The sequence below is a fragment of the Eublepharis macularius genome, chromosome 11, assembly GCF_028583425.1.
Source record: "Eublepharis macularius isolate TG4126 chromosome 11, MPM_Emac_v1.0, whole genome shotgun sequence".
NCBI lineage: Eukaryota > Metazoa > Chordata > Lepidosauria > Squamata > Eublepharidae > Eublepharis > Eublepharis macularius.
In genome coordinates this window covers 68,894,878-68,922,500 of record NC_072800.1, presented here as the reverse complement: position 1 = coordinate 68,922,500, position 27,623 = coordinate 68,894,878, and the positions used below count along the sequence as shown (strand labels likewise).

Below are 27,623 nucleotides of genomic sequence, written 5' to 3'. Positions count from 1 at the left end.
ATATTTGCACTTTGCTGTTGTATTCAACTGCCATATGTGTTAGACAAAGGCTTGCAAACTCATGGATGACTACATCTTCTACAGAATAAAAATTAAGTAGCACAATTAAAATCGCACAGGAAACGCTTGCTTATCAAGATGTGATTTGAAACTCAATAAACAGTTATTGCTAATCTCATTCTATTTTGATATACTCATGGAGTAAGTGCACAAACGCACACATAAATAGTACATTTATTAAAACACTTCAACAAACCTCAGTATTTGTAAAAAGTGTTATCAAATTACAAAAATAAACTAAAGTTCCAACAAAAGAGCACTGTGAATTACCTTCTGGTGCCAAGCGAGCTATGAATGCATGGGTGACATCTAGCTGCCTTAGTGATTTTTTCACATCATCTACAATGAAGCAAATACAGGTGTGAAGCTATATATTCAGTTAATTGAAGAAATACACCCTACAATCAGAACTGCCGAGGCATACTTAATACCATTGTTTAATCCTACAGGGGTAAAATAGATCTCTGACTAGACTAGGAGTAATATCACTGTTGGAAGACATTTCCCTGGAAATTGACAGGAGAGATATATTATGTAAATTAGAAAAACTAAAAAGCAAGCAACTGCCAAAAACGTTAGAAGACTTTCAATGCAACCCTATGCAGTTACCCCAGTCTAAGACCATTGCTTTCAATGGGCTTAGACTGGAGTTACTGTGCATAGGACTGCACTGTTTGTTTGCCGAACAACATCAAATGTACAATAATATTCTATCAAAGTTTGAAGAAAACTGTCAAATAAACTTTATTATTACAGTACTATTTTGGCAACATTTCTGCACAAAGTTTCATGATAAGGCCCATCCAAAAAAATGCTTGTTTTTGTATGAATTATGGGTTTATTTATATTTTTTTAAAAATAGATTCACGTCTGTTTATGGAAGTTATACTGAAACAGAGTGCTCTGATTTCCATGATTAAAATTTATTAGTTTAAAGGTTCTTTAGCAAATCCTTAAGCTTATTTCAGATTATACTCTCCCATACCTTATTATATTTGGATGAAAGATAGCAAGTGAGAGAGAGAGAGCTGGCACCTTCGCCCCAGATATACCAGTCTCACCTATAATACCGCTGGATATTCATGCATGGGCATGGCAGTTAGAACAGGGTACATGCACATAACATTCAGGGCATATAAACTCAAAATGCCAAGTCAATCTCTGCCCTTCCCCAACCAAAATCTGGGAATCAGCCATGTGATTTGGGCTTATACATGTACGCACTATTCAAACATTATGCCCATACTCTGACATACAGGAGTGCTGGAGGTAGGGCAGACATGATCACACTGCTTCATCACACACAGGGAGAAAATAGGGGAGACAATTATCTATATACACTGCTTTACAGTGAAAGAATTGCAGCATGTTTTTAAAACATGAAACCATGTCACTAGTCTAAACCAGACCTGCACCGTCTTTGATATAGTATGCCAAACACAATCTACCAGCCATGCAATTTATGCCAGTAGGTGCTTGACAGTCCTCCTATTTTTACTGTCTCAACAACAAAAGCAGAAACTTTACTCAGGCTCCTGATGACCTGCCAGACACGGCTAGTAAGTTGCATTTGGTTTGGTGAGTAACAAGCTGTGCAAACTGAATCACCACCCATAAGCTCTAGGTTATCTTTCTCTGTGTGGCCTCTTCATTTTGATCTTTCCTGTAGAAAAGATACTGTTGATAGGGAAGTTACCTCTATTTTAGAACTCTTCTAACTCCATAATGCTAAAACAGTCTTAAGAATTCAGACAAATTGTCCTACAGTCATTTTACCACAATTTGAGAGATGCCGTAATCTCACCCACTACGGCAGAGTAATTTTGCTGTCAGACACAACTGCAAGACACGAAGTGTATAAAAGGAAGATTCTTACTGTGAGAAGCCATGATCCCAAGTACCATGGTGGCGTTCCTGCGGACCACAGGGTCCTCATGTGTAACTAATTTAAATAAAGGTTCCACAGCTCCAAGCTCAAGAAGAGTCAGCTTGTTTTCATCACCTAAAAATGAGAACATACAATGTTATTTATTTATTTTATTTAAGTTATTTATAAATATAATAAATAAAATGCTAACACTTCTTCTAACATCAACTACAAAATAGAAAACAGTACCGATTTGTCCAGAATCTGAGGCTCACCCCCGGACTTACCAGGAAGAGGGGATGGGAGACAGTTGGGGGACAACTACCCAGCCACCCTAATGGACACCCAGGGCCAGCGTGGACCAACAATAGAAGGGGGGAAAGAGGCAACCCAGCCACAGGAGGGCAGAGCAGCTCCCAAGCCCAGAGGGTCAGGTGGGGCAGGTGGAAGCCAGCTAGCCCCAGCCTCTGGTGGGAGGCTAGGGGGCCGGGCAGGGAGAGTGAGGAGGACCACCAGGAGGGAAATAGACCTGAGGGAGAAGGTACAGGAAGCAGGGGCAGCCAGCCAACCAGCCAGCCACCTTGCCGGCAGGGGAGGAAAAGCAGCAGCAAAGGCAGCTCAAGACCATGCCCCAGCCTCCAGGCAAGCTAGAGGGGATTAGCCAGGACCAGGCGAAGCTGGGAGCAAAGTAACCCTAGGTGTGGCGACCTGAGGCACTCAGCAGGGAAAGCTTGGCAGCCAGCCAGGAAAGCACAGCTGTGGCTGATCAGGGAAGTCAGCAGAGAAAACCCAGGTGTAACTGCCTGAGACAATGAGAGCCGTGGCTAGAGTGCAGAGGGGGGCGTGGCTGGCAGGTGGACCTGGGAATAGGGGAAAGGATATAAGGAGAATCCACCCACAGGGTGTGGTGGGTTATGTAGGAGTGAGGTGGAGGTAGACCAACAGCTGGATGGAGACAGCTGTCGTGGAAGGCAGCCGGGACTATGTCAGGTTGAAGGGACCTGCAAGTGGACTGAGAGGGTGTGAGGGTGAGGTATACCCCCCCTCCTTCCACAGAGCGGGATCCCACATATTCCCTGAAGGTCCTTTAAGGCTGAAGTCAGGCATGCTGGCATCTCACAGGGCGGCACCCATGGCAGAACCTGACACTAATTAATTTACACTTTTCGTAAATGTGCCAGAGTACTAGAACACAAATTCACCAATATTTCTTCTCCTCTCACTTCACCTTTTCTAGTTTTAAGTCTTAGGGCAGGTTCTTTATAAGCGCCTGTGGACATGTTGTGGCTTTGCATGTGGCTGTTGTGAAAGAGGTGTGCATGTGAGTCATCTACACTATAGGAAACTTAAGAGGGAAAGAGTTTTGCAGGGCTACAATAGTGTTTTGCTGCAAGAGTTGATTCAAATACACACCTTTGCACCTGATACAGTCCTCTCATGGAGGGGCAATGGATTTGAAAATGATGTATCAAAATCTCCCTGTGCTTGGAGAGTGAACACAATAAAAATGTATGTGCAAGGAGATTATGTTCTATGGCTTTTTCAAAGAAGCAACCCTCCATATGCATTCTAAGGGATATAGTCCCACAAAATGTGCCACCAGCAGATGTCTGAATTAACAGACTGGACAAGGCTTTTCCTCTTAGCCCTCTAGTCAGGACAGGACCTATTTTATTTATGTCATTTATAGTCCGCCTTTCTCACTGATACTCAAGGCGGATTACACAGTATGAGATTAGTACAACCCATACTAAGAACATTTCCATAAACAATGCCATAGGGTAAATAGACAAAAGTTTTAAAAGACACAGCATTAGCAAGAATCCAATACAAAGTAGAGGAAAATACTGAAATAGAACGTAATCATTTCTAGGATTGACATTAAACAACATAAAGCAAACATAAAGCACAGGTAGTACATAGAAGTACATATTTAAAGCAACAGATAATATGTAAGGCAACATAGTGGTGAAGTCTACTGTCCCTAACTCATTAGCAAAGCATCTGAGACCCCATCCCTACAATACAGCCCTCCCATTTGAGTAAAAAGCCTTTTTGAATAATTCAGTTTTGCATTGTTTGCAGAAAGCCAGGAGAGTGGGGGCTCTCCTGACCTCCTCAGGCAGGTCATTCCATGGGGTAGGGGCCACCACAGAGAAAGCCCGCGTATGGGCTGCTGTTGATTTCACCCAAGTGCAGCCTGGCACCTGCAGGCTATATCACTCACTGCGTCTGTATCTTCCGTACTGTTCACACAACAGTAGCACTACCAGTTGGTGACGGACGTTTTGTATTAAGCAAACTTATTAAAGACAAGCAATATAAAAACCATGATGAGAGCTGATCATTCAAAGACAAACCTTTTACTGCAAACTTATAGAGAGATTCACATGCTTTAAATAAAACTTCCTCTTCTGGGGAACTGAGCATTAGCACCACTGTTGCAGCTTTCTTGCTTTCAACTGATAATGGATCAAACTAGAAACAAAATGACAAGATTACCAAAAAAGGTAAATTGTACTGATTCTTGCTGTTTATTTTGGCAGCTCATAATAATGGGTGATATGAAGTAAGACATCGAGCAATCTTTTAATAAATAAATGGGAAATGTACATTCTATGGAAGTCTTAGAAAAAGGGAGGGAGGGAAAGGGTGGGGGAATATAGATATTAAGGTTTTAATAGATAAATGTTATTTGTAAATTATGCTCACCTAATAAAAATATCTTTAAAAAAAAGGGAAATGTACATTCCAGTACTCAGGGGTGGGGTGGTGTTCTGTAAAAGGATACAGAAAGAAATGAGAGTGAGAATGGACTGTGAACGCTTCACTCTCCTCACCTTCCCAAAGTCAGTTTCCAAATTTCTGATTTTCTGTTAAATTCTAGCATGTCACTACTATGCTAGAGTTGGATAAAAGACACATGATGTTAGCAACTTGTTACTGCACACATAAATGAATGATCTGGAAAGGGTTGGCAATGAATTGCTCTGTAGGATGTTATTGACTCGGGATCGAGGTAGAAGTTTATGATTTTCCCAGCGAGATACCATAATTTAGTCTGTTAAAGTTTGCAGCCACTAATCATCTGTAAAGTTGACAGCTTCTTATGACAGATCTGAACAAATAGTGTGAAATCAAGACCCTTAAAATATAATGAACACAGACAATTTTAAAAAATGGATTATAGTATTGTCACTTTTGTCTTCTTCCTTAAACAAGGTATCTCAGGCTCCTACACAAAAGGTCAGGAAAGGCATGAATAGAGATCATTGTGAACTATTCATTGAAGAGCTCCGTTCAGCATGCAGGTGCAATCAAATGGCAAACAGGGATACAAAGGGGTTGGAAAAGAAGAAGAGGAAAAATACGAAAAAGTCCAATGTCATGAAACAAACCTACAATTCACCCTCATCTGGAATACATGCACAATATTGGTAAAGTCATCCCACAGAGTATTGCCAAACTGGAGAATGGATACTAAGAATAATGAAAGTTTTATAAGGTTTAAAATTTGAAGAAATTGTTCTATTTTTGAAGAGGAATAAAAGCAGCCTTGATAATATAATACAGTACAATCATATTTGTAAGCAGAAAAGAAGCTACCATTTCCCTTATCTCATCATAAAAACAAAGCTAAAATAAGATGTAAGTGAAAGAGTGGCTAGGTGTTAAACTTGTTGCAACAAGATATTATTGGGACCCTACAGCAGAGAAAGATTCCATTAAACCAGTATATCCCTAGGCCCGAACAGTTATTGTTAGTATTATCACTGTTCTAGCAATGATATATAACAAGACATAGACATTCTGGAGTGTTTTAGCACAGCCAGATGAGGTATAACTCAAAATAAAACAGTAGTTCAGGAATTGTTAATTGTGAAAGTAGCAGAGAAAAACAGAACCCTACCAGACAGCTGACTGATGTATTTCCTATTAATCCTGCCTCTTCTTACATCCTTGAGATTATGCATGCACTTGAATGAATACATAGAACTTTGGCTCACAATGCACCTACCAATTTCTTAATATAAATCCTTTAATGTCCTCTAGCTAATGTCTAAGTCAATATGAAATCTCTTATGAATTTACTATGTTGTTCCTGTTATATGATCACTATGCTGGTGGCTGCTAAAATCGGTACTAATTTCACAAAGTCTTTCATTTGCCTTTTCACACTCTTTGTGAGCGCCAGCTATGCTGCTGACTGTAGCACAGTATGTTCAATAGGGCTTTTGCTCAGCTCCCAACATTTCCCTTGATAAGAGTAGAAATTATACAATGTAAGTGCTTGGTGGAGTGCATTCATAATGTCAAATGGGGATTAGGAAGGTTCTCCATACATTATGAAGAAAGCTGGGAAAGTGTTGCAAGTCCCTTGTGGATCCAAAACATTCTTCAGGCAACAGGAATGACTTAATTGTTCTACGCTGGGCAAGGTTCCAAGAAATTTTTGGCAACCTCGGTGTGTTGTTCTGATCACTGAAGGCCAGCAAAGCATTTTTCTCCAGAAAACAATCCCAGCAAAGCCAATTTGGTTAAGGATAGTAGTAGAGTTTGGCTGCAGATGCCACATTCTGCTTTGCTACAATAGATTTTAAAACAGAATGGCCCTTCTTGTGCTATCTTCACATAGGTTCAGATCTCAAACGCAAGCTCTCCATGATGCCGAACTGGTCAAAGTACTGTCATCATGACATGATCCCTTTCCAGCCAGCTGGAAGCGAGGCAAATGTTCATTTCCATTTCTGACCTTTCTCAAACAGCGGACATGCTGCTACGAAATCCAGCTGCTCTGACCCTATTTAAGAGATTGTTTGAAACTGACATAGTTTGAGAAAGGGCAAAACCTTGTCAAAGGCTTTAGTTCTTTATTTAGAATCAAATGTTTGAATGTACAACTTCCCCAAAATAAGTATAAAATTAAGTACTTTTATTCTACTTGCTTTAAAAAATTGTATTCTCAATTTGGACTAACTGCCATTTATGACACATCATAGCCAGTAGCTATTTTTGCAGGAACAGAGAGTTATTGCTACTGATTTCAATGTCACTATGCCTTGTTCTGCAATGCCCTAAAGTTACTTAAGATACATATGAAGCATTATAATTGTATTTCATAATCACATACTACTACTATACTTAGTATGTAACTTAGTATATTTAGAATGTAACTTTCTATCACATATTCTGCAATCTGAAGCAGAGGAACTTTGCTCTGGTAGTTATTCGTATGCTACTTAATCTACTCCCCTGCAAGGGGTGAAGACAGGTTTTGCTGTTGGCCTATGGAATGGAGACAGAAGGCGTGGGCATGCCCAGGTGGACAAATGTACAGGGGGGGCAGCCTAGGAGGAGGCTATATAAGTGCCATTGCATCACCACCACCCCCTTTGACCCGATTCTAGAGTACAGGGATGCACATGCAAAGGAGGCCAGATTCTTCTGCATCTCATTCATTTCACCCACTGTGATTAAGTAGTGGGTGACTTTTGCCCTTTGCTGCTGCAATTTCCTTATCTTGCTAATAAAATGAATAAAGTTGGCCTTTGATTACTCTAATCAAAAGTGTCAGCTCCTTTTGTTCTGTGTCCATCTGCAATGAAACCAAAGCATTTGACAAGCTTACCCTGTGGTAGGTTTTTCTACGATGAGGCTATCTAGCTGTGTATTATTAAAAACATGGTGTAGTATTTTCTGTCACACGTTTTATGTGTAATGATGGTTGGGCCTTTACCAAGTGGGGACTGTATTAATAATCCATGGCTGGATTGTTAATCACATCAAGTAGTGACATGAAATGAAGAATTTATTCCCTGAGCTATAGAGTTTTATGGCTAGAATCCTTTTTGTTTAAAGAACTGTTTCTCTTCCTTGATCCCCTGAATCAGTTTTCATGTTTAAAAATACTAAGCATGATCTTTAAACAGCAGGTTTTGTAATTTTTAAAAAATTAATTTATGTATTGGTATTTTTAAGGGAATTTTTAAATGTGAAATTTTTAAATGTGATATCTCTGACGTTATGCTTGCTCATGTGTTGTGAGATGGAGCTGGATGATGTACTCAATTTGATTGTAAATTGTAAAGCTGTGGGGGAATTGTTTTTCCTAATTTTTTCATTTTACAGATAATGCTCACAGGCATACAACTGAACAGTCTCTTTAAAGAAATAAAAATCAACTTGAATAAGAAAGATGTGTAGAGAATGTGTGTGGGAAATTTAAATGATGAAGAATAAAGGCTTGTTTTAACCTTTCATCCTTTTAACCTTTTACTGCTATAAACAAAAAAAAGCAGAAAGTAGTGACAAAATTAATGAAATGATAAGTAGAACTAGTATATTTACTCCATGGCAACAGAATGAATCGGTAGCTACTAGATGGAGCAACCAAGGAACATTATTACAGAGCTAACCATAGTCATCTGCATTGCTATATGTTAACTGCATTTAAGAAATGAACAAACTCCCACTAATTCCCATATGGTAAGCAAGTAATCTGTATTCATTTACAATCCAAATAAATTGATGTGTAGACATTATATTGATTGTTGATATTAATTAAGGTAGTTTATTTTGATACCTGTGTCTGGGGTCTGAGGCTCTGCCCCCGGACTTAACAGGAGAAGGGGAGGTGAGACAGCCAGAAGACCACCGCTCAGCTGCCCAGACAGACACCAAGACCCTGCCACACCCAGCAACAGGAAAGGAAAGAAACATTCAAGCCCCAGAGAGTCAAACGGGGCAGGGGGAAGCCAGCCAGCCCCACCCTCTGGTGGGAGAATAGGAGCCCAAGCCAGGAGGGAGAGGGAACAGGCATCAGAGACGACCAAATAGCAAGATCACCCACAAACTCACCAGCAGTAGCTGAAGGATAGCAAAGACAGCACCGGGCCACACCTCAACCAGCAGGCAGGCTAGAGAAGGCTGGAAAGGAGAGGCTGGGAAAAGAGCAACCTCAGATGGGGCTGCCTGAGGCAATCAGCAAAGGAAGCCTGGCAGCCAGCAGAGTAATCCAAGGTGTGGCTGCCTAAGACAGCCAGAGCCAAGGCTAGAGTGCTGGGGGGCATGGCTGGCAGGTGGAGCTGGGAATAGGTGAAGAGATATAACAGGAGGGGTGGGTTGCTTAGGAGCGGAGGAGGAGAGTGAGCGAGAGCTGGAAGAGCTGAAGAAGGGAAGGAACAATGAGCTGGAAGCAGGAGGAGGCAGCCGGGAGGCAGCTGGGTTGAGCAGGCCTGTGAGTGGGTTGAAAGGGAGCGAGGGTGAGGTATACCCCCCCTCCTGCCACGGAGCAAGGCACTGCAATATCCCTTGTGGCTGCCTGGAGTCAAAGTCCGGTGCACTGGTGTACCGCACTGCAGTGCCTGCGATAGAACCTGACAACCTTTTCCAAGTTACAAATACACTGGAATGTGGAGGTTGCCAAACATCAGACCATGAATTCCACATGATTTATGGACAGTTGATTAACAGAGGGAGAAGTTGCTGATGGGCTGCTGCTTGGAGCCAAGCCAGCAATGGCAATGACAAGCACAGCCCCCCCCCCCCGAACCAATAGATGCAAAGTGAAGCAAGGGAATGCCTTGTGCTTGTGGCTGGATACTGCTTCATTCTGTTCTGTGGTGTTCTACCACTGGCTGAACCCAGTGCCTGGCTGCTGTGAATGACACTGGTTCTGTCGGGCTAATTTGTAACCGTGTTCCTTGCTTCATTTTGGGTTGGGTGGAATGGATGTGATTCTTTGGTGTGATTTTGGTCCCCTTGCTTTACTTTGATTCTGGGAGCTTTCATTCCCTTGCTTCACTTTGCTTCTGTTGGACTACATTGCAACAGTGTCTCTTGCTTCAGTTTGGTTTGGGAATAATGGATGTGATTCACAGGTGTGATGTTGGTCCCTTTGCTTCACTTTGGTTCTGGGGGGATTACATTATCTTGCTTCAGTTTGCTTCTGTTGGGCTTTCTCTGTGATGAGCTCAGCTTGCATTTGGGAATGTGCCTTGGCTCTGGTAGCCTTGCCCCAGTGTGTTTCTGCAATGGGAGTCAGCTTTGACTTTTTCCCCATAGGAAACAATGGAGTGGCTGGGGCACCTTGTTCAGGGACCCATAGAATTGGCCTCCAGGGCCCAATCTTCCTGAAAGTTTGATGATATTTAGAGGACAGTCAAGAGCAGGTTCTTGGAAAATTTGGTGGATTTTTATTGGAAAATGCTACCCGCAGTCCCCTTATAGCCCCACAATTTTTCCCCGTAGGGAATAATGGAAAGCAGCTGGGTCACCTTATTGGGGGCCCATAAAATTAGCCCCTGAGGGTCCAATCTTCATTAAACTTGGGGAGTCTTTAGAGGACAGTCAGGAGTAGGCTCCTTCCAAATTTGGTGAGGTTTGGCTTTAAAATGACCTAACCAGCCCACCAGAGCAATTTCCCCATAGGGAATAATGTCTGGATATTACCAAATTTTTCAGAAATAGCTGAGCTGAATTAGATAATCAATTCAGTATTCAGGGAATTCTGAATTTTCTTCTCAGATTCAGTAAAAAATTCAGGGGAGGCCAATGGCAGCATAATTGGAGGTGACAGGCATGTCTGCGCCCATCATTGCTGCTGGCTAGGTCTGAACTGAGCATGTACCCCACAGAAATACACAGTTTGGCATACTTCAAGGCCCAATCTATCCCTGTTGGCCCAAATGGGTAAAGAATACTATGTGCATTGGCTTCAGGATGGTGTTCAAATAAGAGTTTGAAGCACATAAGCATACTCAGCGATTTGAAGATGTAAGGGGATACAATTGTGTATTTACTATTTTCTAAAACTTTTTGCACAAATTTTATTTCTTAATGTATCACTCATGGGAGTAATGACAAAGGTGGTGAAGTAAATATTTGCAGTTATCTTGTACATTTTAAAATACTAAATACTATCTGATTTACTGAGATTTGTGGGCAGGGGGAAAGGTTGCATAATTTTGCAGTTTCATTGTTTATAGGCTTTAAATTCCTCAAGGTAACTTTAATGAAAATATTTTTTAAAAAAACTTTACAGAACACAAAATCCTGGCTGTAACAATTTATATTTGATCATTAGGCTAGGAAAGTATTGGGTGTTACAAACTATGAGTTTAAATCCCCCAAGATCTTTGGGGTGAACTTTTCCCCCTGTGTTAGGTATCCTGAGATATCTTGGAATCAGTAGAACTTTTTCACTTTCCACATTTCTGGCTAGTACTCTCTATAATAATAATAATAATAATAATAACAACAACAACAACAACAACAACAACAACATTTGATTTATATACCGCCCTTCAAGACAACTTAATGCCCACTCAGAGCAGTTTACAAAGTATGTTATTATTATCCCCACAACAAACACCCTGTGAGGTGGGTGGGGCTGAGAGAGCTCCAGAGAGCTGACTAGCCAAGGTCACCCAGCTGGCTTCAGGTGGAGGAGTGGGGAATCAAACCCGGCTCTCCGGATTAGAGTCTACTACACCAAACTGGTTCTCCAGGGACACTTCCTAATCATCTAGGAACTTTATACAAATGTCCTATGTCTGAGAAACATGCAGACTTCTAGTAAGCCTGTAAGCCAGAATTTTGTTCCTGTTCTCTGATCCAACTTGGACGATATGCTTGTCACACAGTACTACTTACTCTGCTTTTCTGGATACTGACCGTTGATCAGTCTATTCAACCATGCTGATTGTTTTGTCCTTGAAACTCAGATTTAAATGCAACATAGCATGGATTTATTTTTAAAAAGATATTGCCAGTTGGCTAGGCTTTTGAGAGAAAAGGTGAAAATGAAGTACTCAAACAGGAAAAATATCTCCCTGTGAGGCAAAAATGGAAGATACTGCCTACGCCTCAAAAGAAGCACAGGAGCTGGTTTCTGCTTAGCAGAGCCCTGTGTAAAAATGCCAGCAAAATCTCCACCCTTAACTCTTCAGAGTAATGTGGAAACCTGACCTCCACCTTTCTGTCCATGATGCTAGAAGGAGGTGTCATGTATATGAGGCTGTTAATCAAGCGGATAGAAAAAGAATGAATAATTAAGATTTATGATGCTGACACACAGAGATGGGACATAGTTTTTCCCGATAATCTTAGCAGTTTAGCAAGATTGTCTGTACTAGACACACAAAATATAAAGTATGTAGCTGAGTAATCAACACAGATCTTGAAAAAGTGTTTTACAGAGTATGTTGCAAAGCCTATAAAGAATGAGTCCGTGAGACCTAATGGATCAGTAGGCAGTTAAAGGGCAGTAAAACAGTCATTCTTGACAAAAGAAAGAGCAAATAGTATTTCTCTGAGTATTTAAGATGCTCAAGCATTTGTACTAAGACTTTCTTTGTTTAACATATAAATTAATGGTACATACAAGAGTGTGGGACAGGTGATAAAATCATTTATGCCTGCTAGCACCATAGAAGACCGAAAGGAACAACTCTGAAAAGGTCAAATCAAGAAATACTGATGGCAGATCTACAGAAATAATATGAAATTCAGATCTGATGACTTCAAAGTTCTATGAAAGAAAATAGTCCTAGTGGAAGAGGTTTCACCTTCCTCTTTGGGGTCTTCCACATAGGCTACCTGCCTCAAGTTCAATGCTTTGGGGAAGCAGGGTTTTTTTTTCCTGCATCCCTACAGCACTGTGGGACATTTGTGTACCACCAGGAGTTTCCACGGCTTTTCTCCAATCTTTCTCAAACCCACTTTGCTCTGAAGTTTTGAGAAAGATCACAGTAAAGTCTGGATTCCTGCTGTATGGATGGGTATATTTGGTTTTTCTGGCCCATGTGACTGCCATTTTCCTTAACCCTGTCCCCTCGACAGCCATTTCCTCCTCTCGTCTAGGAATTCTTCTCTGGGAATTCAGACAGCATGCTACACCTATTGTTATAATGATATATTGATATACTGATATTCTTGTGCTGATTTTTTTTAATTACAAAAGCCCCAGTGGCCCAGGAGAGGGGGGGGGGGCTACTTCTGCAGGACTGGAGCAGGGAAACTGCCAGAGGCCCTGTTGCCACTGTGCCTTATCTGCAGCCGCACCAGCAATGGGAAAATCACAAAATCCCATCCCTTTATCTTCTTAGCAATACACATCATGGAATGAGACTTTTTTTTCCTCCCTAGTATTAGGTCTTAATACAAGTATTAAGAGATGATGGGCCAAATTCCTCGAACAGTTCTGATCCAACATTTCTTAGTTAAACATCTAATATTGCTTATGTATTGTTTCATTAAAATTACAAGGCGGGAAGAATAATTATCAGTCTTTTGTCATTAAAAACACATTTTTTCACTTTTCCAAAAGTAACCTCTCAACTGCGTAACAACTTTAGAAATGCTAACTGCAGTTGCAGTCTCATCCACTCATATTCTTCCAGTTGGGTTGCTGTATGAGCAATCAACAAATTTAAAATATGAACACAATACCTAAATCAACACTCTTCACAAAAGAAAAAGATGGATTTGGGAAATGAACATACATGTCTACTTAACTGGATGGCACCACAGTTGAAATGGATTGCAGAGGCAAAAAGAGTATTGTTTTTTGTGTACACCACATTGTATGTTTTATATTACAGCTGATGGGTCAATATGTTTCTATACCAGACTGCTTCCTGCTGCTGCTTCTGCAGTGGTAAGAAACGCAACAGGAAGATGCTCAATCAGCTTCATAACACACAGAACAAGCGCCACGGCAACGGTAAGGGCATCTGACCTAATTTTTGGAATTTTTAGAACAACTCCATGTTTGGGATTCCACATCGACCATGAAAAGGTCATTTTGCGTTCCTTACTTTGGATCATTCCAAATTCTAATATTAATTGATGGTAAGACTCTTCACATCTCAATAGATGCATAGACCAGTTCCTGGAGTCCTAGGTTTAACAACTGCAGTTACTTTAACAGTCAATGAATTAGAATATTCTCACTAACGCCTTGGATCAAAACACATTCAGTGGTAGAAATATCAGTTCTATCTATTTCAATGATCCTTAGCCAACAAGCCCCTTTACACACATGGAAGGAATTGTATGCAGACAGTGTAGTTTTCTTCACTTCTGCTGAACAACAGCTTCTTTCTGTTGCACTGTAAACTACCTGAGCACAAAAGTATTTGAAAACTTCCCTGTTGCTCATGCAAATCTCCCTTTCCACCTCTGGATGAGGATCAGTGCACTTAAGACTGGAATATAAATCTGGCATACCTAATTCAAGTTTCTGAAAAAGGGTCACATGCTTTGTTGAAAAGGTCAAAATTTACAAATAATCAGACTAGCGGTGTACCTCAAGTCTACTAAACTATGCGCCAGAAATGCCCAGTCTTCGCAGATTTAAAAACAGTATACATTCCTTTCCTTTCCCTTCTCCTTTTTCCTTTTGCTACTGAGCTATATATGCTCCTAGGTTGTTTTATATATTTGTAAAGTGGAGAGAGATAAGGCCTATAAAAAGACAAGATTCTTTATGACAAGATTCATTGTGACAAGCACAGTCCAAACAAAACAAAACAAAAATGGAGATTATCTTTGCAAGACATATTTAGAGGTACAAAAGGAGGCAAGTGAGACTAAACGTTTGGAGGAGGTCAGAAAATTTGGAGGCTATAATTGTGGAACTATTGCATTCTTACAACAGGCTGTATTTTATAAACTTACCACATCCTTAGGAGGAGGCTCCACTTCCTTTTTAATTTTTTTGCCCATTCTAAAAACAAACAAAAGAGCAGAAGATGAACAAACTATACTTAAAATAAAGGAGCTTTTTGTAAATAGAAAACTAGGGAAGCAGGCTGGGTTAGATTTTTCTCCCCCATAAGGTAGTTTTTTATTTGCATAGAATATTTTATATGAGAGAGCATTCAAAAACGGCATCTCCGCTATCTGGAATACTCCATTATACTACCTGTGTGTGTGTGTGTGTGGGGGGGGATTCAGGTTCAGATCAGGCCACACCACATTACATGATCTCATTTTTAGGCAATGAACATGCAAACTCAGAATCAATACCACGGGAATATGCCAGGACATTCTGTATTCATAGAAAACTATCATCTTGCTATTTTATTTTTTTCAGGCAAAGTATCTTTCAAATCTAATGAAACCAGCTTGTAAAACAGAATAAATGAAATCTGCGGTGCAATGCACTTCCATCCATATCCACAAAATGTGAGATGACCTCCCACCTCTTTTTGCTTTTGATTTAGTCAGCATCTTGATTTCTTCCTAATTTACTTTGATTCAAAATTTTAGAATCCATTGGGTATGGTAATGCTAAATTTCTGTAGTTTTTCTGGATGCCAGTAGGACAGATTATTCATAAAGCATGCATAATGCACTGCAACTACCAAACACGTGCCAAAATTCTATAATATCCCTTGGCATGGAATGGCAACACTGTAAGAACAAAACGAACTCTGAAACAGCATACTGGACATTAAGGGAACCTCTCGGGAAATAATCCTAAATATGAACTCAAATCCATTTGGAACTATGCTTCCCTGCTTCAGTGCTAAATAGAACAGCAATTCTCATAGTCTTTATGATGCCATACTGTGGGTCAAAATGGGGCCCCATCGACTCCCTGTTTTTTTCCACCTCTATAAAAGCCACTGGAATCAACTCTGGAAACATTTCCCTTAATCTTATGCAGAATTAGGGATGCCAGACCCCCACTGGCCAACACTGAGCATATCTATTAAAATGGGTGAATGGAAAACAGAAAAGAAAGGGAGCATCTGGTGATCTTTGTACAATAATCAAAGCACCCAAAATATTTAATATATACGGATTTCTGTCAGAATAAAATGTAATGCAAGAATACAATCATAGAAAGATCTGTGGAACATGAAATAAAACTGAAGCCATAATTGGGATTTACTATTGTAATTTAAAAGCTGCTTTCAAACTATATATCAGGGTCTCCAACGTGTCACCACCACCTTTCTGGCACCTGCCAAGTGTTCTTAGAAAGTGGGTGGTGCCAGGTAGGGCTTTTGCACAGCAAGTCTTCTGGCTGGCTGTGCAGATTTTTAAAAAGTTTCTTTGGCAATAATTACCAAAGTTACAAGGATCTTCATGGTGTGGCTGCAAGTAAGCCTTCTATATGCAAGAAAATGTTTTTAAACAATAGGCATCCTGTTGAGCAGAGCTTCTGCCTGAAATGTTAAAACACATGACCTCACTCCCTGACATTATGTTGCTGGTTCTGCCTCTTGTGACAGCCATTTTGTTGTTGGCTCCACCTTCTGCAGCAAATATTTTGTGGTTGCACCCCTCACCCTGCGTTAGAATTCCAATGTTACCCACAGGTTCAAAAAGGTTAGGGACCCCTGCTTTGTATGAACATGCTGTGTAACTAACAATCATAAATCAGTCAATCCAGGATAATATACATGTCAAGAGTTACATAAAGACAAACATCAGATTAGGAACAGTGAGGATTGCAGTAGAAAATACAATTTTGACTTTAAAAAATAGTCATTTTTTCTATGCAGTTAAACTCAACTGCGCTCTCATAACAGAAATATATTTTAACAAAAATGTACTCACAGACCTATATCATATAGTGTTCCAAACTAATGTTTTCAGAGAAGAATCAAGAGGAGAGATATGTTTAACCTTCTCGTGTCTGCTGATTCTCCCCGCTAGATCTTGCTAAAATACTGAGACAAAAGTGCTCAGGCTTCCCATATAAAAAGTTGTTTACCATCTTTATCTGATTTTGTCTGTGATTCTATGCACTGAACTACTTAAGTGTGTTATTGCACATTTATCACATAAATGTAGTAAAACAAGTCATCATTTTGGCTCTGGAAGAAAAAAGGGGATCCAAATAGCTCCAAGAGCAGGAAACTCTGAGCCATTACATATGGAGCATTTATTTAAAATCATGGAATTGATTCTACAGGGCTGTTAACCTTGCCCTCTCATTTATGAAACTGTTGAGTATCTAACCTTACCATCTTGAACTGATCAGACATTTTGTTTCCTGCAAATTATGACTACACAAGCTTCATGGTGCTGGAGAATCAAATTTTCACCTTAGGATTCACGTAAAATGTTTATGAAACATGTACCTTCCAAATGTGCTGTTTTTGTAAATTAAATATGCATTTTGAACTCAGTAACGACAACTAAGAGCACTAAGATTTGTGAGGAACAAGCATTAGTATGAAGCAATTATGAGGTTATTGGGCTAACAGCCTTTTGGCCTTCCTTCAGGAACTTAATTACCTCCTTCGTTGTGGCGCCTACAAAGAGGATTAGAAAAATTCTGCCCTTCCCAAACACCCTAGTTCACTGGGATGGCTTCATTCTCAAAGCAGAACAAAATAAAACAAGCAATATTTCTGTATATCATTAATCTAAAAAGCAGACACATTGTACTATCGAAGGGAAATTCTCTCTCCCCAATCACAAAAAAATGTACATAGCTGTGCAGCAATTAAGGAACAAGTGCACTTTCCCTCTCAGTTATGCAAATGCTTCGTTGATTAGCCTGCATGACTGCTACAGGGTGATACAATCTTTATCACTTTGATCCAATACTTTTCTGCTTTTATTGGCAAAAGCCTCATTTTCCCCAGCTATGTTCATATTTAGTATCATATTTAATATACTACAACAGAAGTTATTTAGAAGACAGGAGTCACTTTTGTACTCATAAATAGACAAAAAAAGTAGCGGAGGATATACTCTGTCAAACTGTGGCTATACCTCACAGCATTTCCACTTATTGTATGACAAGGAGAGGAAAAATCAATTACAATTTTTAGCAAGCAGGACAATTAGGGTTGGACTTGATGTGAAGGAGGCAGCTTCGTGTCTCCATTCATGTTTAAATCAGGGTGAATGTGGAGGAGTTGCCAATGAATGGGGCTGAACACCCCCTTCCCATTATCTCACTGTGCTCTGTCACTGCAGGGACTTTTCTCCTTGCCTGACTCCAGAGGCAAGCCAGGAGGAGAAGCAAAGTGCCTGAAACAGCAGCATGGTAAGTTAAAGCAGCAGAGGGTTCAGCTCCTATCACTTGTACACACCTGTGGCCATAAACATTAGATTCCATGCCCCCACTTTCAACATGAATGGAGGGCCAATTACTTGAGTAAACAACATGGCTGCTCCCACATCACAGAATTAGACTCTAAATATTCACATACAGTTTCTGGGACATTCTTTCTTTTCCTTACTAGATTATCATGTGATTCCAAATAAAGCCAAAGGACAAAATGCCAAAAAATGCAGTTTCTGTCTGTTAACATCGCTCCTCTTTCTGAGGGCTAATATACACACCTATTCCCTGCATACAGCCGGGGGGGCTCGCTACAATAAGAAAAACTTCTAGTTATGTGAGAAGCAAACACAAGGTAAAAGAGGCAATTGGACCGCTGTTGGGAGTAGAAGGAGAAACTCTGATGGAGGACAGAGAAAAAGCAGACAGGCTTAATGACTTCTTTGCCTCTGTTTTCTCCCTGAAGAACTCGAGCCCATCTAGAGATGGTAGAAGACATGACAGGATACCTGGGTGGCTAGTTCACATTGACAGAGAGGTTGTGGAGAGGCACCTGGCTGCACTGAACATATACAAATCCCCTGGGCCAGATGATGTGCACCCAAGAGTGCTCAAAGAACTTTCTAGAGAACTTGCAGAGCCTCTGTCCATCATCTTCAAGGTCTCCTGGAGGACTGGGGATGTGCCACAAGATTGGAGAAGACTGAATGTTATTCCAATCTTTAAGAAAGGGAAGAAGGATGACCTGGGAAACTACAGGCCGGTCAGTCTAGCTTCTGTTGCTGGGAAGATATTAGAGCAGATTTTAAAGGGATCAGTCTGTAAGCATCTGAAGGACTGCTTAGTGATCCGGGGAAGTCAACATGGTTTTGTCCCCAACAGATCTTGTCAGACCAACCTGGCTTCCTTCTTTGATCAAGTGATGAGCTTCCTGGATCGTGGGAACTCTGTCCACGTGATTTACCTGGATTTCAGTAAAGCTTTGGATAAGGTTCCCCATGACATTCTAATGGGTAAACTGGAAGACTGCAGACTGGACTATAGGACAGTTCGGTGGATAGGGAACTGGTTAGAGGATCGCACCTAAAGAGAGGTGGTCAATGGCGTTTCATCAGATTGGAGGGATGTATCCAGAGGGGTGCCACAGGGCGCGGTTTTGGGCCCAGTACTTTTCAATATTTTTATCAATGATCTGGATGAAGGGGTAAATGGGCTACTCATTAAATTTGCCGATGATACCAAATTGGGAGGAGTGGCAAACACCCAAGAAGATAGAGTTAAAATTTAACAAGACCTGAATACTCTGGAGAAGTGGGTGGTTGTGAACAGGATGCAATTCAACATAGATAAATGCACAGTATTACATCTGAGCCACAAAAAGGTGAAGCACAAATACAGGATGGGGGATACACTTCTGGATAGTAGTGTATGCAAAAGAGATCTTAGGGTAAGAGTGGAGTGTAAACTAAATATGAGCAGTCAGTGTGATGTGATGGCAAAAAAGGCAAACTCAGTCTTGGGTTGTATCAAAAGGGCCATTGCATCGAAATCACAGGAGGTCATAGTCCCTCTCTATACTGCCTTAGCCAGGCCGCACCTGGAGTACTGTGTGCAGTTCTGGAGGACCCACTTCAAAAAAGATATGGTAAAAATTGAGAGGGTGCAGAAGAGAGCAACAAGGATGATCAGGGGTCTGGAGACTGAGTCCTACAAGGAAAGGCTGAGGGCCTTGGGAATGTTTAGTTTGGAGAGAATGAGATTGAGGGGGGACATGATTGTTCTCTTTAAATATTTGAAAGGCTGTCATTTGGAGGACAAGGAGCTTTTCCAGTTGGTAGCAGGACCCCAGGGTGGATAAAAATCAATGATTTTTTTAAAAAAAATCAAAAAAATCGGATTTTTTTTTATTTAAATCGGATTTTTTTATTTAAATCGGATTTTTTTAAATAAAATGCTTTTTGAGGAAAATATATTACCATCCAAAGGTTATTCCATCATGAAATAAAGATTAGTTTTTAATTATGTAGAATAAGGCTGTATATGTTTGATTTTTTTGGTAAATAAATTCCATTAATCCATTCACAATGTCATGCTCTTCCAGAGGTTTTTGTAAGATTATTGGGCAGTTTCTCTGCCTACAAGATATTATCACAGATGCTTGGTTTTGCAGTTCTCAAAACTGAATTTGCGTCAGCTCAGCAGAGATCACATGCCTCTTCTTCACAGCAAAAATGTTATAACATGAACAGAGTTGAGAAAAAGACCTTAATCCTATTGTTCTACAAACCTATGAAGACAGAATCAACCCCTCCAGTGCTAAGTTTCAAGAAGTTCAGTGAATAGAAACAATATTTTTCTGATTGTTTGGAGTGGAATAGATCTGCACAAGAAGAAACTAAGTGTGAGGAGGGAGGGGCAAGCAGTACAAAATGAAAGTGAAACTTTTTGAGCACAATACTGCACAAGTCTTTGGATCTTTTGTGTGTATGACCTGAGGTTTATCACATTCTTTCCTTGGAGGAAAAAACCTATAAAGGCAGCAGGCCGTAAAAGAGACCCAGTTTGGGAATACTTTAATGAAGTTCCTTTACCTATCGGTAAGGCAGGCATCTACTTGCATATTAAAGTTATACCAGCAAGAATTAGTCTTTATGTAGAAAACTATGATTTAAATCAAGCCTTAATGACTAGTGATTTAAATCGTGATTTAAATCAGTTTGATTTAAATCAAATCCACCCTGATAGGACCCGAAGCAATGGGCTTAAATTACGTGTAGAAAGATACTGGCTGGATACTAGGAAAAACTTTTTCGCGGTCAGAGTAGTTCTTTTTTTTTAAGAATTTTTATTGGATGGGTTTACAAACATACACATAGAAATCATTACCATTTTTCACCCCATTACATTTTCCCCATCCTCCCCCCACCCTTTTCTGGTGACTCCCAGCAGTTTTCCATAACCAACTTAATCTAAAAAGTATATCCTATAAATTCTTAAAGTCTAAAATAATAATGTAATAATGTAATATATATCTATATTATACCTATCAAATCTCTTTAATTATCTTAACAATCTACACTAACTATATTGCTTATCTTAGTTAAAAATATAAAAATTCACGGTCAGAGTAGTTCTAAGGTGGAATCAGCAGCCTAAAGAGGTGGTGAGCTCCCCTTCATTGGCAGTTTTCAAGAAGAGGCTGGATGAATATTTGTCAGAGATGCTTTAGGCTCATCTTGCATTGGGCAGGGGGTTGGACTAGAAGGTCTGTATGGCCCCTTCCAACTCTGTGATTCTGTACACAGCCCCACAGTCACCAATACATGTACCATACAATGCATCTGATGGCATCTACTTAAACTAAATCATCAGCGCTCCCAGCCTCTCTCCCCCCCCCCGCCTCCCACTTGGCTAGGGTGCAGGAACAGGCCAAGGAACCTCCGAAGTGCACTCCCATGCACTCTGGAAGGCTTCTGCATTATGCTGGAAATGTCATGGGGTTGCGCCAGGACTAATTTGATAAAAATCATCCTCCAACAGTAGATTAGGGGATGATTTTTACCAAATTGACCCCCAGTGCAATCTGTTGCTTCTGCGTCACTCTGGGAATGACATCATTCCTGACACGGTGCAGAATTGTTCCAGGGGACCTGGCAACCCTAATTTAAACATCTATGTTGGGGGCAGCAAACTTTTATCATTAAAGAGCCAAACACCAACATTCCACGAGAAAAAAAAAACAGTGAAGAGCCAGTATACATAACTGTAACTACACATCAGTGAAGCTGTATCACTTAACTGCACTGATAATCCATAAAGTTTCTGCAGCCCAAACACTGATTGCTGTGAGCCTTTTAGTGGTACACATCGGATCTTACAGCAAGTAATAAATATACACAGGAGCATATCCACTGTGATTATTTTAGTGCACTGGCATATATCGACACATGGTTCACACCTGGGCCGATTCCAGACGGCCCTCCCCATGCCGAAACGCCACGCGTCGTCGCGCGGATAACATGAAATATCACGTTTTCTCGTGCAAGTGTTGCGCGACGTCGCACAAAACTTGCGAGAGAAAACGCAATGTTTCGCGTTTTCCGCGTGACGATGCGCGACGTTTCGGAATGGGGAGGGCCGTCTGGAATCGGCCCTGGATTCCTGGCAACTGTTCCAGTCTATCATATTCCTTTCTATACAGCATCTCTAAGAAGCCCTTTCATCCCATAAAAATTTGTTTGCCAATCCCTTCACTAACAGGTTATTCTAGCATCCTACTTACCCCTGCAATGTACGTTAAAGATTTCATTTTCTTTTTTAAAGAGCCTCATTTGTTTCTAGAGCCATCGCTTGCAGACCCTTTATCTATGTATGTACTTAAAGTGCCATCAGACTGCAGCTGACATGGTCACCCCATAAGGTCTTCAAGGTCAGAGATGAACGGATGTTGTTTATCATTGCCTGCCTCTTCATACTAATTCTGGACTTCCATGGTGGTCTCCTCACCAGGGCTGACCCCTGCTTAGCAGCTGAGATCAGGCAAACCTGGGCCATCCAAGACAGGGCCTTCATCTATGCCATATCTTTTTATATCACCCTTCTCCCAAAGAGCTCAGGGAGCCATACCTAATTCTCCCTTTCCCATTTTATTATAACAGCGCTGTGAGATCAAACCTGAGGCTTTCAGATCCTCATCTGACACTCAACTTACTACATCACACCAACGCACAAGATAATATCAATATACTAGCACCAGAGCCCATTGTGAACGCCTTCTCCCTGCCCAGTTGAGCGGCGAGCAGGCGGCTCTGCCACTGCCCCCCTTGCTCACGGATCAGCTGGGCAGGGAGAAAGCAGTGGTTCACCCGCCTTCTCTCTACCCAGCTGAGAAGCCCCAAGGAAGTGGGAAGGCCCAGTGCCACAGCACCAGGCCTTCCCACAGCCACACTGAGACTTTCCAGGCCCCTGGAAGTCCCAGGAGGCGGTGGGGAGGCAAACCGTTTTGCCTCCACTCACTTCTTATCCCTACATTCTGCACATGTGTGGGGATAAGAAGTGAGCGGAGGCAACATGGTTTGCCTTTTATGTCTCAGGATATTTGTGAGTCTTCAACTGACTAACAAGGCCACTTCTATGGAATTTCCAGTTTAAAATATGACTCAAGAGTGAACAATAAAAACATCACGGGAACATCAAACTGCAGTAATAAGTTACACATCCACATTACAGACAAGACACATGCAATCCCACAAGTCTACAGTGTGTGACTGGTTAATTCATGGTATAAAGATAGAAAAGAATAATCTCAGCATAAAAATCTTCTCAGCTGATAGGGGTGAGAAATTCTCAAAGGCAAAAATTGCTTTGGAAGTCAAAGGTGAAGCTGGCATCAAATTAACAATCAGAACACCCCCCTGTAAATATTCTGTAAAAGAGTTTGTAATATAACTTTGCTCAAACATTCATATGACCTACGACTGGGCCCAAGTTTGCAATTCTCACTCTGACTACAGATAATGTTCTTTTATATCTGCAAGACTCCCATGTATGTTTACTTCCCATAGATGTGTCCTGTTTGATGCACAAGATACCTACTTTTAATATCAGACCCAAACAATCATTTTAAAAACAAAAACACAACTTGTGATAAGGCTGAACAGCTACACTTACAACATACTAACTCCTTCCCTTTCCTTCCTTCAGTCTCAAAAAAGCATGGAAGACAGAAGGAACAAGCACATTTTATTTTGCCTAATGAGCACAACATAAATGAAAGCACCAACAGATACGTTATTTACCTTTTTGCCAAAGAATCAGAGATCAGTTTTAATGGCAATTTCCTCCTCCAAAGAACAGGAAGCAAGAGGAGGATGTAAGGTAAGCTACAGAGCAGTTACTAGTAGACAATCTACAAATGGAACCAACATTACCTTTTCCACTGAGAGATCGTAGCTGAGTTTCTAGGAACTGGCAAACCCTTTTCAGGAACTATTAGAAATGTACTGGCAAACTGGTTTACTGGTTTCAACTGGGATGGTAACAGTGAACTATTTTTATTTCTCAGATAAATATGATTTATACATTTTTGTGGTGTTTTATTATTTTATGAAAGCTGCCTTCAGTCTCCTACAAGATCAAAAGCCAAGAAGAAAATAAAGATATAAGATAAAAAGGCCAGGAGACAACATTAAAGGTGCTCATTTGTTATTTTTTAATTTTTTTCTTAAATTATGATCCACATGCTTTATACCCAACTATGATCACAGCATTTTGTTGATGAACAAATGCAGCTTTCCTTGCCCTTTCCCTTTGCTGAATGAGTTCTTCCTGAACTATGGTTGCACAAGATCACTGGATCAACTATCAGATGCCTCTTGCAGCCACCACAACATTGACAGAGTGATAAGGGGCTGGGGAGTAGAAGCATGTTATTCAGTTTAACCACAATAAATTGCAAGTGTAAATACACTGACCAGTAGTCTTATATAGCTCAGGCCTTAAGGTCACTCATCTCACCCAAGCAGGACAGACTGCAAGATCAGCTCTTAACTGAAAACTCTAGACCACAAACCTTGGGTGTATTGCCAAATTATTCTGGAAGGGTACATATTTCTCTGAGTTTGGGACAATCAGTATAGTCAATAACCACAATAGTGTAATTATAGGAGACAAACAACAAAATGTTGTCCCTGCAGTCACAGGGTTCTTAAGGCAGACTTTTAAAGGAAGCTACCCTAGCAACCCTTGAAGGGAATGCAAGCCAAGACAAACAATCCGAATGGAAAAAGCTTCTAAAAATTATGTGTGAGATTTCAAATGTCTTGCTGAGATGCACAGTAAAATCCTTCCTCCCAAGAGGGTCAGAGTATTGGAAAAAGCATTTTAATATGAAGCTAAAAGAAATGGGACATGGCAGCTACTCAGTCAGTTCCTATAAATGAACAGCAGGGCATTTTTATCAAGGAAATTAGGAGGACCTGCCTCAAAAGCAAATCATATCAAAAGGGTTATAAATTAAAGTGCTTCTTAAGAATGTGTCAGTATAATTAGATTAAGGTTTTTCCCCCCATTTCTAACCTCAAAATGTTGTGCATTCAGAGAGCTTACATTCATTCGTGTTTGCTATGTAATAAGATGATGATGTCTAATTAAGCTAAGGCTGAAAATGTTGATTTAATATTGTTAAATCAATTAGTACATACAAATTTATTTACCAATCACATTTTTATTCAGCCTTTTTATCCACACAGCAACCCTGCGTGGTTAATTAGTCTGCGAGACACTGACTGGCCGTAGGTCATCCAGTGAGCTTCATGATTTAGTGGGCCTTTGAACCTGGGTCTCTCCGTTATGATACCCTAACTGTACCACTACATCACAGTGGCTGTTTCCACTCCTCCCCACTATGCAGGAGGCACGTCAGTTCAATGTTCTAAGCCAGTGTCCCCCAGTGTGGCACTAAAGGGTGCCATGGTGCCTACCAGTTTGTTTCCTGACATCCATTTCCTTCTTTCCTGCTTTTCTTCTTTGGATACCCCTCTCAATTATAACAGCAGCTCTGAATCCCTAAAGATGACATGATGAAATTCTACCCGTAATGACTTTCACTGATTTGTTACGATCTGGAAAGATGTGTGCACCTCGTAAGTCCTCCTACACAAGTCAGTATCTTCCCTGCTTCTTTCCCACATAGTATTTGCTAAGTTGCTTAAACCGAGGCTCATTATGCTACTGTAGGAGAGATGCTCCCTATGAGACAGTGCTTTTAGCCGTCCCTAGTTGTGATGTTGGCAAGAATATTAACTTTTGAATCTAAAAAAAGGAAATTTACCAATGTGAATAAAGAGTAAAGCAACTAGAGCACAAATTGTTCAGCTGTGATACAGTGAGAATTGGGGGGGGGGGAGCACTAGCCAAAGTATGAACAAAGTTAAACAAAGTTCACTTGGCCAGAGAAAGTGCAGTTATCTGGGGACAGACAGATTAAACAATAAAGAAAAGGAATCAGGCTCATATAAAATATAAAGATGTGAGAATGGGAAAAGAATAGCCCCATCCCTATCAAATACAGTATCATGAGTTCCCTAGAATGATGACGGGAATCAAATGTGAAAAATAATGTAGACCAATGGCATCATTCCCGCCCCCCATAAAATAGGAACTAAAAAGCTTTAAAAATAAGGAACTACAACGCTACAAACCATTCAATCAAAACAGATACAGCAGAAATACAACCATCCATACCATAATCACTTGCACTGGGTAATCCACCGTGGGTCTCAGTGAGAAAGGTAGATTATAAATAAATTTATCATCATCAGGAAGGAAAAGAGTGAATGGTCTTGTTTGAATACTGATTGCTTTGTTTGGTGAGGTCTTTTGGACTAGAATGCTCTGCTGTATTTGTTTTGGCTTCCTCAGCCTCACACCTATTCTTGCATACCCAACATGCTGTGCAAACTTACCTATATGGTTTGGTCAGGAGAGCCCAAATAGCATTGTAGTTAGAACATCAGATTGGGTTCTTGGAAACCCTGGCTCAAATCCTCAGACAGCCATGAAACTTATTAGGTGACCTTAGGCCAGTCACAGCCTATCCTTGTTGTGAAAATAAAATGTGGGCAAGAGAACTGTGTGCCACCCTGAGTTCCTTGGAGAAACAGTAGAATAAAATAGGCTCAAATCCTGCAATGGAACACCCAATGTGAGCCAGTGGATAACACAGGTCCCAATGAGAACACTTGAGCATTAATACAAGTGGTGGGGTGTTGTGTCACCTTGAACATACTGTGGTTCACCAGGCAATTCCTGTGTTTGATGTTTCATTCAAGTGAACTGGGAGCCTGACAGCCACCTTACTGGAAGCATGATACATATGGTCACTGTCTCATGTGAAGTGGGCAACATGTAAATTTCCAGTGTGGGTACAGCTTCCATTCATGCCAAAGAGCTAGAATATTTACCAAGCAGCTACCAAAGTGCAGTGGATGTCTAATATGCCATAAATGGCCCATGGATGCAAATCTGACAGACCTGCTTGGGATATTAACATGGTTAGATTAAGGTGAGCTGGAATCCCCAAACAGCAGTATTTTAGATATTCTCTCACACACTTCAAATTACTACTCCAAAACAAAAAACGAAAATAAAAATCCAGTTCCACATTAAGCTTTACTTTCTCTTTCAGCACCTTTTGCCAGAGTTCCGGGAAGTAATTTGGAAAAGAACTGACAAGGTATTCAATCATGCTGAGTCTAGAAGGAGAGATGTATATGACAGAGGTAAAAGGGACTGAGACAGCAGCCCTGTGCAGAGTACAGAAAACTAGAATTCACAGGAGCTGAGCACAAGAGAATTGATTTCACTAATGTCATTGCAATGGACTTCTATGTTCAGTGCTTAGCAATGGCCATAACACATTTGCAGGCTTTCTCAATCTCTCTGACTCCACCTCCCCACAAAATTACCACTTAAGGTCCTTGAAAAGCTGTTTCCAGAGTCCTTTCTTGTTAAATCCACCCTGATAAAGAATAGTAGTCCCCGCTTCTCGCCACTTCTACCAGCATTTCCCACCATTCATTCTGCTATCATTCCATTTCAATAAGGGAAGACACATTACCATCATTATTCTTCCTCATTCTATAAAGTACACATAGGACT

General features: G+C 40.7%; 1 protein-coding gene across 1 annotated transcript in view; it reads right to left on the bottom strand.

Moving 5' to 3' along the window:
• Positions 1–27,623, bottom strand: part of ARMC3 (armadillo repeat containing 3) — a 75,291-nt gene that overhangs the window by 45,863 nt on the left and 1,805 nt on the right. Inside the window, exons 2-6 of the mRNA XM_054991486.1 lie at positions 14,609–14,657; positions 4,288–4,405; positions 1,937–2,062; positions 331–399; positions 1–78 (exon numbers count right to left, since the gene is read on the bottom strand). The exon at positions 1–78 is cut by the window's left edge and continues 98 nt beyond it. Coding sequence (XP_054847461.1) covers positions 1–78; positions 331–399; positions 1,937–2,062; positions 4,288–4,405; positions 14,609–14,656 — 439 coding nt within the window. The 5' untranslated portion in view covers position 14,657. The remainder of the gene's footprint in view (positions 79–330; positions 400–1,936; positions 2,063–4,287; positions 4,406–14,608; positions 14,658–27,623) is intronic.